Source organism: Camelina sativa, chromosome 12 (genome assembly GCF_030686135.1).
Source record: "Camelina sativa cultivar CO46 ecotype springtype chromosome 12, ASM3068613v1".
Taxonomy (NCBI): Eukaryota; Viridiplantae; Streptophyta; class Magnoliopsida; order Brassicales; family Brassicaceae; genus Camelina; species Camelina sativa.
Genome location: NC_141891.1, coordinates 4,963,660 through 4,980,534, shown reverse-complemented (window position 1 = coordinate 4,980,534; position 16,875 = coordinate 4,963,660). Strand labels below are relative to the sequence as shown.

Sequence of the window (16,875 nt, the reverse complement as noted above, 5' to 3'; positions counted from 1 at the left end):
ATGAAAAGAATCATTCACTACACTATTAAGACGACGACCATCTCTTTCTCTTTTTTATTTTGGTCAAAATTGAATCTCTTCTTGTACATTTTGGTTCTCCATTCAAAATTGATGTATTGATGATCTTGGACTTTTGGGGTGATTTTCACTTCACTATTAAGAACATGAATTATTGTAAGAATTGGTGTGTATTTGAGAGATCGTCAGATTTCACCTGAAGAGGTAAAAAAGAATATAAAAAGAGAAGTAATAAAAGAAATGACGTAGTACACAAGCAAGCTCTGTCTTCTTACATTATCACTTCGAGAGCCACACCCCCACTCTCTGCCACACTCGTCTCCCAAAATTACTTATTACTAACAAACAAAATTTAACAACCTGAAAAGACAAAAAATAAATAATAATTGAGGGTTGTGTGACGCAGAAGCTATAATCTCTGAAATTAAATGCAACTAAAGAGAAGAAAGATTTCATCCAGATTTTTAATTCCTTTCTTATTAGTAGCAAGTATTGAATCTTGTTTTTTACTTCTGTTTTTTCCTAAATTTCCATTGTAATTTTTTTTGTGCACCCATGTCATGGACTTTTTAAAACAAATCCACAAATAAAGAAACAAATCCCACAGCTTGACTTTGTAAAACACAACCCAAATTCGAATCTCTTTTTGTGAGATTTGATTCTCCTCCCTTTGTGAAAGGTCTATTTGGTTAGATTCTTTTAACAAGAGCTTATGGATATTGATAATGATACTGGTCACTAGTATATTCAGTTGCAAATTCAAAATGTGAATAATATATATTGCACTAAAAATAAAAACTTGCAACAAAAAAAAAGACTTCAGATTAGACTTGAATTATAATTGAAATGCTTATTGTGGATATATTTGCACAAATTAGTTGATTGGTAATCCCTAAAATTATAAGATTATACTAGTATGTAATGAGCCAATGGCTATCTCAAACAAATTTCCATATAAATTAATTAGCAATTTTAGCATTTCGTGTCTTCATTATGCAAAAAACGAGAACAAGTATACTTACGGTACAAATTAAGCTACGATCATCATCAAAGTCTTACTTAGTATTATATATACGTTTCCAAAAAAGAACCGTAAGTTTCATACACGTAAAGCAAAACCATATAAAATAATGTCGACCAGATTTTTAATCAAAAAGGGGTAAAAGAACATATTATACATATGATCTCATTAGAACTCGGAATAGTTCGCGGCTGGAGAATTTCACTATATCTACTCTGTACCAAATGATCTCTCACTCTGAATCAAAGAACCAATCTCTGATTTCCCATTTTTCCAGATCGAATCAATCAATGGCAATGATCAAGAAGCCAACAGAGACATACATGAGGAAGACTGGGTAAAGTGCGAGAGCTTTCCTTCTCGGGTTCACGGCAGCACTCATGAAAGGATAAGCGGCCCAAGAGCTCCAGGCAAGAGTCACAGTCACAACGACCATTTTGAGTATCACATTGTCCTTCAACATGCAGATCACTGCTCCGACGTCCAGTGGGAATAGACAGTAACCAAGAAGACTTAGACTTTGGAAGAAGATTATATGTCCTCCCTGAAAATTGCATCAGCATGTTTTAGAATCAAAACTTACAAAAAGAAAGGGAACAGTATGTGGCTTTGTACCAATACAGGAATCAAAATGTGTGCTTACCAGGAGCAACACATTTAGTGTGAGGATTACTGCTCCAGCTGCAAGTAGTGCAAATGCCACAGCAAACACTTCTGACTGAAAATGACAGAGAAAAATAATAAGATCAACGGCCATTGCAAATAGACAGAGAATGATTCTTTATTCTAGCAGATTTGTAAGAACGTAGTGCCTTATTACTATAGGGATTCAATCCTAGATAACTCCCACAAATGCTGGGAAGCACAGATTATAAACGAAACTGAAAACAGAGTATTCGATAATATTATGAGGTGGCAACATTCCAACATCGTCAAAAACAAACCACACAACAGAAAATTCATGCCTTTTTAGATACATGATCTAAACCTTAAGTGCATTAGGAAAAGCCCTTCATTTTACCCTTTCCTTTCACAGTTTCTTATATATATATACTAATATGTTCACAAATCCTAATAGAAACCATTTCTTGCAAATCTATGAAACATTGGCCAGATAAGCTGGTGCTACCTCAGTTCAAGGTGAAAGTGTCTAAATTGTCTATCAGATCTAACACATCAAATGCTGCTCATGTAAGTCAAGGGTAGTAAGAAAGCACCAAACTTCATACAAGGACCACATCAAATGCTGCTCGTGTCTACAACTATCAAATCTAACACATCGAAACCAATTCTATGAGTCAAAATCTGACAACCCGGAAGGAGTAAGAATGGCTGAAAGAATCAAATTTAAGAGCAATGCTACAAGTAACATTCTACAGGAGCTGTAAATCTAACCAATATATCACATTTCAATGCACTTTAAGATTCCAAGTTCATAACATGATCACACAAACGCAAAGCCAGTTCTGCATCCCTAAAGGTTCCAGTGAAACAAAAGCTGAAACCAGAATCTGAAGATCTTACCTTCTTAACCGAAGCAGACCACGAAAGAGTAAGACCCAAGAACACAATGAAGAAGAAGGGTCCCCATAGATCCCAATCCCTAAGTGCTTTCCCAGGATCTTCCCTATACGGATTGGGAAACACAACAAGCTTCAAATTACTCACGATCCGTGACAGATCTCGCTTTACAGTATCCCAAACAGGCTCCGTCAATGTATTGGGAGGAGATCCGAACCCACTCCCTCCAATACTCTTCGAACCTTCAGCAGCTGAAGGAAGCGGCGGAGGAGCTGGAGCAGGCATCACCTTCTGAGTGGAAACTGAAGAAGACGACGGTGGAAGCGGTGGTAGGTTGGATTGAACGAACGGTGAGGATGAAACGGGAATGGACGGACGGATCGGACTCGGTGGACGAGCTGGGAGCACGGTTCCGGGACCTGATTGGAAATTATCGCTCATCATATTCTCAATCTCGTCGATGTCTGATTGAGATGATTGATAAAGCGGAATCGTATCGTTGTGCGACATTGTTTCTTCACCGGAGAGAGAAATTGGAAGATTCCGGTGACGGTTTTGTTTGATTTTCCCGGGAAACAAATTAGGTCTTAAGATTTGGGCGAAATTGATTTCAGATCTGACGAAGAAGAAGAAGAAGAAGAGTTGTCGAAATTACTAAAAGCGAGAAAATAATAAAATAATTGTAAATTTTTAAAAAATAAACGTGTGACGCAGTGCTCTCATTAAAACGACGACGTTGCTTCAAACGACGCCGTTTTGGTTTTTTTTTTCTTATAAAGATGTTTTTAAGGAAGTGTGAAGTGTAAAAATCACAATGGTTTTGTATTGGAATAAAAATACACTAAATAATAAAAACGTATCATTTAAAATCCAAAATAATAAGTGTTGTTATATTCATACATACGATTTTTCAACAAAACTAAAATTCCAATTTTATCCCGGTTATCTAATTAATTATTAATTTTTAATATATAAATTCTTGGTTTTCTGTTAACCATATCAAACCGGTATTAAACTTCTTTCTCTCTTCTTCATCCTCGTCTTAATCAAAATCTCTAAAGAGATCGAAGAAAAAAGAGATTTTGTTCGTTTCGAGATTTTATCTCAGTTCCAATGGCGTCAAACACCAGCAAGGATAATTTCGTGCACATACCACGACAAAGAAATGGACCGCCTCCGCCGCGGCGACAAGGAAGAAGCCCACCGCCTCCGTCTCGTGACCAGCCACAGTAGCAGACGCCGCAGGAGAAGAGGAAACTGGTGTTCGTGAAGGTGGATCAACTAAAACCAGGAACGAGCGGCCACACTTTGACTGTCATAAACCTGGTGATGCTTCTTCCTCTCATCTCTGACCTGCTCGGATCTCTGAAGGTCTCGTTGGTGATGACTGATGAGACTGCTTATATCCTCTTCACTGCTTGCAACGATAAAGGCGACTTCATCCGATTCCTCTTGCAATGTTGCTTTTTTTTTTTTTTGATTTATTCTTTTGTTTGAATTACCTTTTGATCTCTTTAGAAAATTTCCAGAAACAAGAGGAGGACGAAGAAGAAAGAAATAGATTAAACCAGGGTTTAATCCCGGTTTGATATGGTTAACAGAAAACCGAGAATTTATATATTAAAAATTAATAATTAATTAGATAAGCGGGGTAAAATTGGAATTTAGTTTTTGTTGAAAAATCGTGTGTATGGAAATAACAACACTTATAATTTTGGGTTTTAAATGATACGATTTTATTATTTGGTGTATTTTTATTCCAATCAAAAACCATTAGGTATTAAACGTTCAAATAAAAATAACTTCGGGTTTTTTTTGGCATTTTTCCCTTATATGAAAACATGTGATTTGTTGATATTTTTATTGAATGTAGGATTATGACATACAACTCATTTTAGTAAATACAAATTTGATAAAGTTGATTTTTGATCTTTTACAATAATTACATTTAAATAAGAGGCATTTTACACGTTTCTCATATATCTTACAATGAAAGTAAATGAAACTATTTAACAAAACAAAAAAAAATTGAACTGTCATTTTTATATGAGGAAAAATAGAAGAAGAAGATAGAACTATCATTATCTCATAAAAATATTTTTTTACAAATAAAACAGAGACTTCTTTTTATACATACATATCTTCTATAAGAGCAAAGTCACACCATTGCCTTTATTGGACAGAGATTTACAATGAAAAGAATCGAAAACAAGAAAATAAAAAAGAAATTCTCAGACATTGACAAACAAGAAACAGAGCATTCACATAAGACAGAGGAAGATAGATAAATAAAGAAGATATATAATAGGAGATTCTATTAGCTTGTTGCGCATTCCTTAGGGGCCTGTGGGAACCTCTTACGGTCAGTGCAGTAGTTGTAGATCATATAATTCTTCTGGACCCATCTGAGTCTAGCTTGGCTCGTTGAATCCATCTGTTGAGTGTACCAATTGGAGTTTGGTTTCGAGTCGATCTTAATGTTTCTGTAAGAAGCCATGAATGGAGCTTTGGACCAATCTGTTTTAACAAGACCGCCTCTAGTTGCCCAGTCGTCTGCGTTCCATAAACTTGTGTACATCCTCATCGGTTTGTTTTTGGGGAACAAGACACCGATCGACTCGGAGTTTTTAAACTCTCTGATTGGTGTGTCATCGACGGTCAATCTGATGAGAACAAAAAAAAAACAGAACAGATTAGGAGTGAGTAAAAAATTAGAAAACCTAATTAGGGTTTAGTTACGTGTCTGGCAAGAAACGTGAGATTTTGAGTTTACATGATTCTTTGAGGGTTCCAGAGGATTGAGTAAGTGTGGAAATTTGCTGTTGGGTCGAACCAGAGATGGAATTGTTGCTCTTTGTCACCTTTTCCTTGAGTGTAAACATTAGGTGTAAAGTATAAGGATCTCCAGTCATATTACCCAAGAACTCAAAATCAATCTCATCCCAAGTCGATCCTTCTGATTTTAGCTGAAAGTTAAAAAAAAAAAAAACAACACAAAAAATGTTAAGATAAACTCTTTTAAAAATCAAACCCAAATCATTTTAAAACTCTAGAGAAAGTAGTCTTACGTAAAAAGTTGTGACAGTTCCTGCTGAGTTACCAGGGACGAGCTTAATCTGCATATCAATCTTACCAAACAAATACTCTGTTTTGGATTGAAAGCCAGAACCAGAGGATTTGTCCAAGGAGAGAGTAAGAAGCTGGCCGTTGTTGAGTATCTTCCCACGGCCATTTCCCCAAGCTACGTTGACGTCGGTGTTAAAATCAGCATCGGAGGCTGAAAACGCCGCCAAGATAAGAGCCGTGAAGAAGAATATTTTGAAAGGAGACATTGTTTTATATAATATGTGTGCGTACGTGTGGGTGTGTTTTAAGGGGGGTTTGGTGAGGAATGTGAGGAAGAGAGAAGAAGGGAGAGAGGTATATATAGTGGGAGAGAATAACATAAAATAAATGAGAAAGAAGAAGAAGAGAGTGGGTGAACAAAAGGAGGCTAAAATCAAGACAATTGCATGCAAGATGTGTTACAGCTGGAGTCTCGAGTACCTCCTCCTCCATCATTTGGTAAGCAGAATATGTTTTACCATCCTTAATTTGGCTTTTGAATGTTATAGACTTATAGTAGATATATATTAACATGGGAATATTTCTTAGAAATATGTTGCATTTGATAGATGGAAAATAAAAATTGGAATTGTTTGGATATTCATGACCGACTAAAATATCAAAATTGACGCAGACAAAAAAGATTTTTTTTTTTTTGTTGTGCCGTAAACCAAAGTGGTATCTAAAATTATGTAGCGTGTTTGAAAATTGTATAACATTATAACAAAAATAAAAGTTTAGAGGTCAGTTTCTTTAGACTCTAGCAATATAAGTAAATGCTAGTATAATAGTTTTTGTTTCTGTGTGCAATAATTTCATAATATGGTTGATTTTTTTTTTTTAATAATATGGTTTGCTATATAATTGGTTGCGTGCTTTGTAATTTGTATATATTTTTACACGACTCTCGGTATTTCAAATGTGTTCATACATCTTAAACCACTACGTAGAGGCCTGGCTATAGGTAATAGGGATGATAGAAGAAATAAGAGGTCTAAAGATATATTACGTGTGGAATTGTTCGACTTTAAATTCTCGAATTTAGTTGAAATTTTTTAAAGAGAGAATATGTCTTGTGAATATATCTCTTTCTCTAAATATTTTCGATTATTTTTCAAGTTTGTATGTATCCAATTATTGGGTCGCCACTGGACCATGCTTTAGGAACAAAACAACTTGCTCCGACTCACGTCGAACTTTTCTTTGACATTTTAACGTAAAGTTTTTTTAACGCTTACAATTTTTTTTCCCCATATTATTATGATTTGATGATGTGATTAATATATACATATATGTATGTGAATTGACAATAGAAGCAACGAAGAAAAGTACTTATGAGTTTAGTGTATGGGTTAAAGATTTGATGGCGTTAGCAAGTACCACCGCACACACGCTTTCTTGTAAATAGAAAAGGTCAATTTCTTTTGGTTGGTCACTAATTAATGATGGGAGTCAATTAAGATGTGTCATTGCAAAATAACAAAACGATGATCAATATGTGTAACCATCCATACCTATCGGTCTACTTTATTTGTTTTCATTCTAATTAATTCTCTCAAATGTTATAATTATTGATGTATAACTTTGTATACGTAAGTAAAGCTATATTGAACTAAAGTAAAGCTAAGTAATTATTAAACCAAAGTAAAGGTAGCTGAATTATATACGTAAATATTTGTATATATTTTTTTCAAATAAATTGCAACACTAATCATATATTTATATACTCAATGCATGTACGCATTAGTGGTTTTGGTTAGAGTGTTTTTTTTTGTTTGTTGATCAAATGAAGAAATTTAATTTGATTGGTATACACTCATTTGACAAATTAACACAGCTGTCCACAGTACTTAAGCTAGAATTAAATTTGAGGAAACCACAAATAAAAGAAATTTAATGTTGTCTATGAGGACAACTACTGAAATTTATTGGAAATGACTGATGAATATGAGTGGTCTAAACTCAAAGACTATATTTTCAAAGCACCAAAGCTATTTTTTATCGTCATCGTTCATATAAAGGAACAAGCATTATTTGGTATTTCCAACTTTTTGCTATTTTTGTCTTCTGTTTTGACGCCAAAAAATAGTAATAAGTGGTCAAAAATTATTTCGAAAAAAATCATATTGAGTTTTCACATCATTGCCAAACAATATCATAAAATTTAGTATAGAATATCAACAAATACAATCGTTCCATACTACACGTTTGAATAATATTCTAGTTAAAAGCTAATTCCACGAGGAGTATTCCGCTCTTATACTATCCTACCAAAAGTCTTTTGTATGAGATTTGATATTTTCATAAAATGTTCCTAAAAATATATTGATATTTTCTTCGGTAACATAAATGATATATATGACCAATACATCGAATGTCTATCATTTGTCTAACTTGTGTTAATTTGTTTTACACTGACATGACTTGAGGTTTAAATAGTATATACTTTTGAGGAAGTAAATAGTATGGACTATATATGGAGTCATGGACCATAATATGGGGATAGCTACGTAATTAAAGCGAACACTATTACTAGAAGTTAATATATACATACGAATATGATTCATTGGATGAAATTTCTTGACACGGAAATTTGGATTTGGACTGCCTAACCAAACGTCAACTTGGTCCCATTACTCCTTACAGCTGTATCATTTCAGAAATTAATTTATTAAGTGTAATGGCTCATCATCAAGGGCCTAATCTCAATATTAACTCAACCATAAAACTTCATTTTAGCTAACCCACATCTCGGACAACTAAGTCTGGTCTTGTCAATTCCGGGATCAATAAATGTTATTGCATTATTTTTATTTTTGAACACTATAGTGCTTAATTGAATTCATCAGTTTTCTGGATAACCATTTCTTTTGGGATGATGTTTTGAAAGTACGTTATTACCAATTCAAATTCAATCCTAAATCATCAGTTAAATTTTTTTGAGGATAATTTGTGATTAAACTGATGGATATGTTCGAAAGATTTTAGGTTATAGACTGTCAACTTTATAATCACCACAATATGTTCTAGTAGAACGTTGTTACTAACTCGAAACTCAATCCTAAATCATCAGTTCAAATTATTTTTAAAGGATGATTTGGAGGATTTGTGATTAAAACTGATGGATACGTTCGAGAGACTTTGAGTTATATACGGTCAACTTTATAATCTCAGATGTTATAGTAGAACGTTTATCACCACAATACAATTTAGATTAAGTGATAATTAGATGTTTTCAATTATAGAACGTTATATACTGTAACAGTTTGATAATTCAGAGTTATTGTCTACATTTAAAAAAAATCTTGAAGATATATTAACATATTATTTCCTTAAAAACTGTGTATTAGTCAAGTATGATCACGGCAGATGAGACTGATGACGATGGATTCGTCAATGCATGTCAAACTATAAAAGAGTTGTAGTCTCACCACACAACCACACAATTATTTAGAAAAGAAAAGTTTATTGAATGACATTTGTTACAGAACAAATTGTGCCTAACCTGTGTTTATTTACTAAAATAATTGGCGGAATGTCATTTTCATAAAGTAGTAACATATCTAAATGGATAAGCGTAATTAGTAACTGGTGCATCAATTATTTTGGTTTGTCCTTTCCTTTAGGTCCCTTGTCTTTTTCAAACATTGTTATGGCCTATATATTAATTAAGTATGTTACTATGATCACTTCTCTGGACTCGATCTAATCATCACTAATTAAAATATTGTTAGCCACTTGTTAAATAATGATCTCACATTGGATGAACATCACCAAATATTCACTTATTGTAGGTCTATGACTTCATAGCGCTAATATTAATTATCATGATATCAAATAAGCTAGTATCACAAAGAATTTATAAATATACAATGACTCAAACTCTTGTCTCTGACTAATTAGTCTATGCGAACGTTTGATTAGGAACTTTTGCATTGGAAATTAGTTACAATTTTGTTATTCTGTACTATACTATTTTATAATGTAACCAAATGTTTTTTCTTAAAACGATGCATAGGGTGACAATCTCGATCTTACTGATACCAAAGGTTTTTCTTTTAAAATTGATTTCTCTAATATGCTAACATTAAAAGTAATTTTCTTGCATGACTTTATATGATCATTGTTTTAAATACGTTTAGCATATCATTTTTGATATAATTCTGTCTAAACATGATTTTTTTTTTCATCAGTCACTCTCTTGGAATCATTTCTAACCACAAATGCGAAAAATCTAGCCGATAATTATAAAATAAGAGCCTTTTGAAACCGAAGTTCTGCCTATGTACAAATCATTATATTATTCTCTAATCAGTTAATATTAAACTTTAATCATGGACGGTCCGAGAAGAACCTGCCCTCTAGAAGACTTTTGAAGTAGAGATGAGCATTGACTTGTAGGTCAATCAATACATATATGGATTAATATTGTTAACAGAACCAGCACTTTCAATTTTCAAACACAATGGTAATAATTAAAAAATATCTGCTGTGGGGCAGTTTTAATGAAAACTACGGAATGATATAAACTAGTACTAAACTCGTTTGTTTTTATCTTTTCGAGAATACAAGATTTTGTTCATGTCAAATGTATTTTGACATTGCATTTTTACGGTTTTACCTACTGTGGTTAGTACAAACTTTGGTTAATGTTTACAAAAAGCACATACTAGAAAACTGATTAATAAAGCCTTCAAAAGATTAGGCCCAAACGGTCCATTCTGCAAGGCAGCGGGAACGACACACCAACCGAAGGATGATGGTATATATTCAGGGAAGAGGCCCGAAGTCTGATTGTTGTGTCAATCGAGTCCACAAATATGTGAGTATGGCGATGTAGTCTCGCAATCATTTATCTCACGCCAATCCATTAATATATCACTCAGAAATTATTAAGACTATAGTGTTCTAACTCAGGAGAGTATTAAAGTACCTTCATATCAGATAGATAAATTCTTCTTCATATTAGTAAAACCTATGAATTATGTTCTTTGTAAACAGTCTTGTAAAATTAGTGAACCTCTCTCAGTGTTAAACTTTTTTTTACAAATCTAGTGAAATCAATTAAGTTCACAAAATGATAGCGTTTTTCAATAATTTAATCTTATTACAGTACTTCTTAAAACACATCTTACAGAAACAACACATATGAGCAACAAATGAATGATAAATAATAGATAAAAACCAATTGAGTTACAAAGGCAATGATGGTAAGCAACTTATTTAACGAATCAAAGAATCAACAATTTAGCTGCACTCAGCAGGAACACCTCGAGGAAATCTATTTTTATCAGCGCAATAGTTGTAGACCATGTACTTGCTCTGTACCGCTTTCATTCTTGTCTGGCTGTTTGAATCTAGTTGTTGAGTGAACCATGGAGAATTTGCGGGACAAGATGATTTTCCATTAGCCCATACACATCCATCGACATTGTAGTTTCTGTAGAAAGCAGTAAAAGGAGCTTTTGACCAATCTGTTTTCTCTAATCCTCCTCTTGTGGCCCAGTGCTCGGCTTCCCAAAGACTCGCGTAGAGCCTCATTGGTTGGCTTGTTGGGAACGGTACTCCAATTGACTGGGAGTTCTTGAACTCTCTAATAGGAATTCCATCAACTGTAAAACTGAAAGAGAGGAGATAAAAAAAAGAGAATGTCAGTTCATGAGCTCATAGCCTTAAAAATTGTAAGAACATACAATGTATGAGGGATCAAAGGTTGAGCTTACATAATCCTTTGGGGGTTCCATGTGATGCAGTAAGTGTGAAAGTTAACGGTTGGGTCGAACCATAGATGAAACTGTTGTTCTTTGTCTCCTGAGCCTTTTGTGTAAACATTAGTATGGAGAGTATACGGATGACCGCTTATGTTTCCCAAGAATTCGAAGTCGATCTCATCCCACGTAGTTCCAGGAGATTTTAGCTACACAAAGTCATCATAAAGACCAACATACTCAATATATGTAATCTAAGGAACTTCAGAAGATGAAATAAAAAAAATGCTTTGTTAGTATATGTAACTTACATAGAATGTTGTTACTGTTCCAGCAGAGTTACCAGGAACAAGTTTCATTTGAACCTCAGCTTTGCCATAGAGAAACTCCTGGTGGGACTGAAAGCCGGATCCAGAGGATTTGTCGAGCGAGAGAGAAAGAAGCTTTCCGTCTCTGTCACGAACCTTTCCACGGCCATCACCCCAATGTATCTGAACGTCTTTGTGGAAGCTACCCGCATATACATGCACAGATTGTGCCGCAAAGAGAAACAAAACCAACAATGCAAAACTTGTACCACAAGAAAGCTTCATTGTTGTAGATTTCTGGAGGAGTACTGATTGATGTATCTAAAATGTATTGTTGATGAAAGTTTGAGGTAAGTGACATTAGTTTATATAGCTGCTGGAAATGGCAAAGGAAAGAGAGATGGAAGTTTCATGGTTTTGATTATTAAATCGTGGGCTGTATTCTAGTTGGCTCATTAGACCTCTTTGTTGGTTGTTACAAAGTGAACCCAATAAAATAATAATTTCATTACTCGTTTATTGTTACAAAACAGAGAAAATAATGTATATAGACATTTGAACAGCACATGCTGGTCCCGCGTTGAGATCATTGTCAACACTGCTTCGACTTTTTGACCTGAGTGCAAAACCCTCCCCACCGCATAGAGGGTTCGAATACTAATATTTGCATTTTAATAAGTCTAAGTATTTGTTTAGATTGCTGATTGAATTGAAGTATATATAGCTTTGATTGGCTTAAAAAATTTAAGTCCCAAAATATGTAGCTATGAGTAATTTTTTGGGATTTTATGTAATTATGTTCATCCCCTATATAAATTAAATTAAAAGATATTTGATGGACATATACTTACATAAAATCTCAAAAATATACTAATAAGTCAGAAGACGATATGTTATAAAAAAAATTGTTTAGAAAGGATTCAATTTTTTTTTCTCTAACAACTTTATGAATTACTGAATTAATATGTATCTACCGATAAAGATAAAGCGAAGTTTCGTTAAACTTAGATATTAACTGTCATTAGCTCATTTTTAAAATTTTATTTGGTCAATAATAATAAAATTAGTGTCATTAGTATCATCATTAAACATAACTCTTTATTTATAAATACAATTGGCTATTTTATTTGAAAAAAAAAGAAAAAAAAAATATCGTTTGGAGGTTAAAAAAAGATCATAAGCCATAAGAGAAGATATTTTGGATAGAATAGAAAGGGGGGGGGGGGGAGGGGGGGGGGGAGATTAGTGCACTACAAAGAAATTGTTATTTTACATCATTTATTTTATATATTTATATCAGTTTTAAATTTTACATCACTTTTATAAATAACTTACATTTTATTAATGCAAATAATTTGTATCAGTTTATTTTAAAATGATGTTAATATTTCAAATATTTGTTTTAACTTTTGTAATCGATGTTAATATGCATCAATTGCAAAAAGTGATTTAAATTTCACATTGGTTGATCGAAATGTTGTTAATATATTTGTTTCGATTATAAAAATTGATGTAAAATATTTCTATCAGTTATAAATAATTGATGCAAATATTAGTGTTAATTTTATTAATATGTATTATAATTGTATCACTTATGATAATTGATAGTAATATTTTGTAAAAAATAACCTAAACGTCATATTTTTTTTTTTAATTAGTTTAAATATTTGCGGAAATTGCTATCATAATTATTGCATCCATTAATTATTATTTTTTCTAGACACCATTAATTGCTGTTTTCAGTTTTTTATATCACTAACAATACAAAATTTTCTTAAAAAAACAAAAAATCCATGATGATGGATCGGTTTGGGAAGACTACGTACCAATATCTCTCTCTATATCTTGTCTTCTTCTTTTTAATAATGGATTATGTGTTTGGGTTTGGATTGATCAATGTTAATATCTACATTAGCATTTGATATAACCTTGTTTGCGTCGTTTATCACGATTTGGGTTTGTACCAAACACGCTATTGTCTTCATTGACTCAATATCATTGACCTCCCAACACAAAAACATCAATTTTTTTGTTTATGGGTATTCGTATATCTAAGTTAATATCCATTTACAAGTGAGAATAACCTTTACAACGACTGAGATTGAAAGCCACTTTTTAAACCTATCTTGAAACCTTAATATAACATAGATCAAGTCAAATGTTCCTAGCTATTGAACAAAAACAAAAATGTATGTTATAATTTGATTGTCCCAAACATATATATTTTAATTTGAAACTTGGAACTCTCATCCGTCATCCATCTAGTAAGCTTATTTTTATTTATATATGTCCTTCAAAAATCATTCTTGTGAATTTTAGTAATGAATTTCTCAGTGCACTCCATGTTTACGATTTTTACAAACCAAGAAAAGCTAATCAAGTTTTGGACGCAAAAACTCTTTTTTCATAATTTATTTTATTTGCTTACTTAAGAAAGCTTACACAGGCACAGCGCGAACACACACATATATGAGCAACAATTAATAAATGAAAATAATAGATAGAATATTTGAGTTACATAATGCAAGGTAACGTATTCACGAATCGAAGAATCAATAAATTTAGCTGCACTCTGGAGGAACACCTCGAGGAAACCTTCTTTTATCAGTGCAATAGTTGTAGACCATGTATTTACTTTGTACCCCTTTCATCCTTGTCTGACCATTCGAATCAAGTTGTTGAGTGAACCATGGGGAATTTGCGGGACAGGATGATTTCCCATTAGCCCATACACATCCATCGACATTGTAGTTTCGGTAGAAAGCGGTGAAAGGAGCTTTTGACCAATCTGTTTTCTCTAACCCTCCTCTTGTGGCCCAATGCTCGGCTTCCCACAGACTCGCGTAAAGCCTCATTGGTTGGCTTGTTGGGAATGGGACTCCACGTGACATGGAGTTCTTAAACTCTCTAATAGGAATTCCATCAACTGTGAAACTGAGAGGCAAAATGAAAAAGAGAGTGTCAGTTCATGAGCTTATAGCGTCAAGACTTATAAGATTATACACCATACAAGGAATCAAAGGTTTCACTTACATAATCCTTTGGGGATTCCATGTGATGCAATAAGTGTGAAAGTTAACGGTCGGGTCAAACCATAGGTGAAACTGTTGTTCTTTGTCTCCTGAGCCTTTTGTGTAAACATTAGTATGGAGAGTATACGGATGACCACTTATGTTTCCCAAGAACTCGAAATCGATCTCATCCCATGTAGTTCCCGGCGATTTTAGCTACACAAAGTGATCATAAATTAACACCAACATACTCAATATACGGAATCAAAGGAATAACAAGTGATGAGCTCGAAGTTGTATGTAACTTACATAGAATGTTGTCACTGTTCCAGCTGAATTACCGGGAACAAGTTTCATTTGAACCTCAGCTTTGCCATAGAGAAACTCCTGGTGGGACTGAAAGCCGGATCCAGAGGATTTGTCGAGCGAGAGAGAAAGAAGCTTTCCATCTCTGTCACGAACCTTTCCGCGGCCATCACCCCAATGTATCTGAACGTCTTTGTGGAAGCTCCCCGCATACACATGCACAGATTGTAAAGCGAAGAGAAACAGAATCAAGAAGGCAAAACTTGTACCACAAGAAAACTTCATATTGAATTTGTAGAGCTCTCGAGGAGTATTGGTTTTATCTCAAATGTATTGTTGATGGAAAACTGAGGTAAGTGACACTAGTTTATATAGTGGCTAGAAATGACAAAAGGAAAAAGAGATGGAAGGTTCATTGGGTTGATGATTATTGATAATCTGCTATTCACTAGCTGGCTCATACGACATGTTATTGGTTAGTTACAAGTGAACCGAATAAAAATATATTTTCATTACTCGTTTATTATTACGATTTGAGATATACAGATTAATGTATATGGACATTTGTAGCTCACATGATGGTCCCGCTTTGAGGTCATTGTCAACGCGGCTTCGGCTTTTTGACTCGAGCGCAAACCCTCCCCGCCGCATGGAGAGTCTATATTATTTTACGACCCGGGCCCACACCACTCCTATAGATAATGTTTCATTCCAAAAGAGTGAACGGTAATATAATAATTGCTAATACTAGTATTTATTTTATTTGGGTTTCAATCATTTTAAAAAATAAATATTATTAACAATCTAAATACTCCATCCAATAGAAACCCAAATATGAAATACTCCATCCGTTTCAAAATATAGGATGTTTTAAGTAAAGCACGCAGATTAAGAAAACTTTACTTTTAATAAGTTCAACCAATCAGAAACAATACTGTATAATATAGACTACTAAACTAATCTAAAAGTTGTATTGAAATTTGAAAACATCCTATATTATGAAATAACAAACTTATCTAAAACATCCTATATTTTGAAACGGAGGGAATATCATCTTAAAGATAGAATAGTTAGAGTTTTCGCAGTCACACGAAATCCGTTTTCACATATAATTAAGTAATTAATATATTATAGTATAAATAAGATAATTCACAATATTACCTAAAGATAATTATATTTACTGTTATTTGATTTGTGAATGAATCCTGTGATTTGGCGAAGAAACTTATTGTGTTTAAAACCGGTAATCAAATTCAAATTAAGTATTGTAAAATTATAGAGTATGGTCCGTTGGATGGAGTATTTAGATTTTGTTTTAGACATGTGTTATCGTGAATGGAGAGAGATCGTGGAATGGACGTTACCGTAACTAAAAATATCGCACCGTCATTCACGCTGAATATATTAATTCTTTCGAATTAAAATACCTATTTCCTACTGAGCATTGCCTTTCCCACGACTGACCTTTAAATATAACTTGGAAAACTTACATGTGACTATGTGAGTAAAAATTTATGTTGAGATTTGTGAGTCTGTGACGTTCATTTTATCCATTTAGTAAGCTTACACCATCTCTAATGTATATTTCTATTTTTTCCTCTAAAATAGAGTAACTCAAAAATAGAGCATTGTTTTCCTCCAATGTGTTACTCTATTTTCAACTCTAAAATAGAGTTCATGTAAAAAAATAGAGGTGAGAATAGAATTACTCTATATATAGAGCAATCCTATCATTTTCTCTATTTTAAAGTAAAATATAGAGTAGGGTTGAAACAAATGTTGCTCTATAATAAAGATTTGGCTCTAAAATAGAGTGGGGTTAGAGATGCCCTTACTATTTTTATATCTCCCCCAAGCAATTATTGTACGTATATATA

At 33.4% G+C, this 16,875-nt stretch overlaps 3 protein-coding genes and 1 pseudogene across 4 annotated transcripts; all 4 read right to left on the bottom strand.

The window, feature by feature from the left end:
- Positions 1 to 1,062: 1,062 nt before the first annotated feature.
- On the bottom strand, positions 1,063 to 3,318 carry LOC104730292 (protein YIP4b). Its single transcript, XM_010449442.3, has 3 exons — positions 2,564 to 3,318; positions 1,683 to 1,757; positions 1,063 to 1,583 (listed from the first exon to the last, which is right to left on the bottom strand). Exons 1-3 carry the CDS (start codon positions 3,068 to 3,070, stop codon positions 1,323 to 1,325), a joined length of 843 nt encoding a protein of 280 aa, XP_010447744.1. The 5' UTR covers positions 3,071 to 3,318; the 3' UTR covers positions 1,063 to 1,322.
- A 1,299-nt stretch (positions 3,319 to 4,617) lies between these two features.
- Positions 4,618 to 5,955, bottom strand: LOC104730291 (xyloglucan endotransglucosylase/hydrolase protein 24-like; annotated as a pseudogene). The gene is made up of 3 exons (XR_015574677.1): positions 5,629 to 5,955; positions 5,334 to 5,526; positions 4,618 to 5,223 (listed from the first exon to the last, which is right to left on the bottom strand). The product of XR_015574677.1 is annotated as a xyloglucan endotransglucosylase/hydrolase protein 24-like (transcript).
- A 4,796-nt stretch (positions 5,956 to 10,751) lies between these two features.
- On the bottom strand, positions 10,752 to 12,199 carry LOC104730290 (putative xyloglucan endotransglucosylase/hydrolase protein 18). The gene is made up of 3 exons (XM_010449441.2): positions 11,685 to 12,199; positions 11,389 to 11,582; positions 10,752 to 11,285 (listed from the first exon to the last, which is right to left on the bottom strand). The coding sequence occupies exons 1-3, from the start codon at positions 11,964 to 11,966 to the stop codon at positions 10,913 to 10,915; spliced, it is 849 nt and encodes a 282-aa protein (XP_010447743.1). The 5' UTR covers positions 11,967 to 12,199; the 3' UTR covers positions 10,752 to 10,912.
- A 1,962-nt stretch (positions 12,200 to 14,161) lies between these two features.
- On the bottom strand, positions 14,162 to 15,352 carry LOC104730288 (putative xyloglucan endotransglucosylase/hydrolase protein 18). Its single transcript, XM_010449439.3, has 3 exons — positions 15,002 to 15,352; positions 14,715 to 14,908; positions 14,162 to 14,615 (listed from the first exon to the last, which is right to left on the bottom strand). The coding sequence occupies exons 1-3, from the start codon at positions 15,281 to 15,283 to the stop codon at positions 14,243 to 14,245; spliced, it is 849 nt and encodes a 282-aa protein (XP_010447741.1). The 5' UTR covers positions 15,284 to 15,352; the 3' UTR covers positions 14,162 to 14,242.
- Positions 15,353 to 16,875: the final 1,523 nt, after the last annotated feature.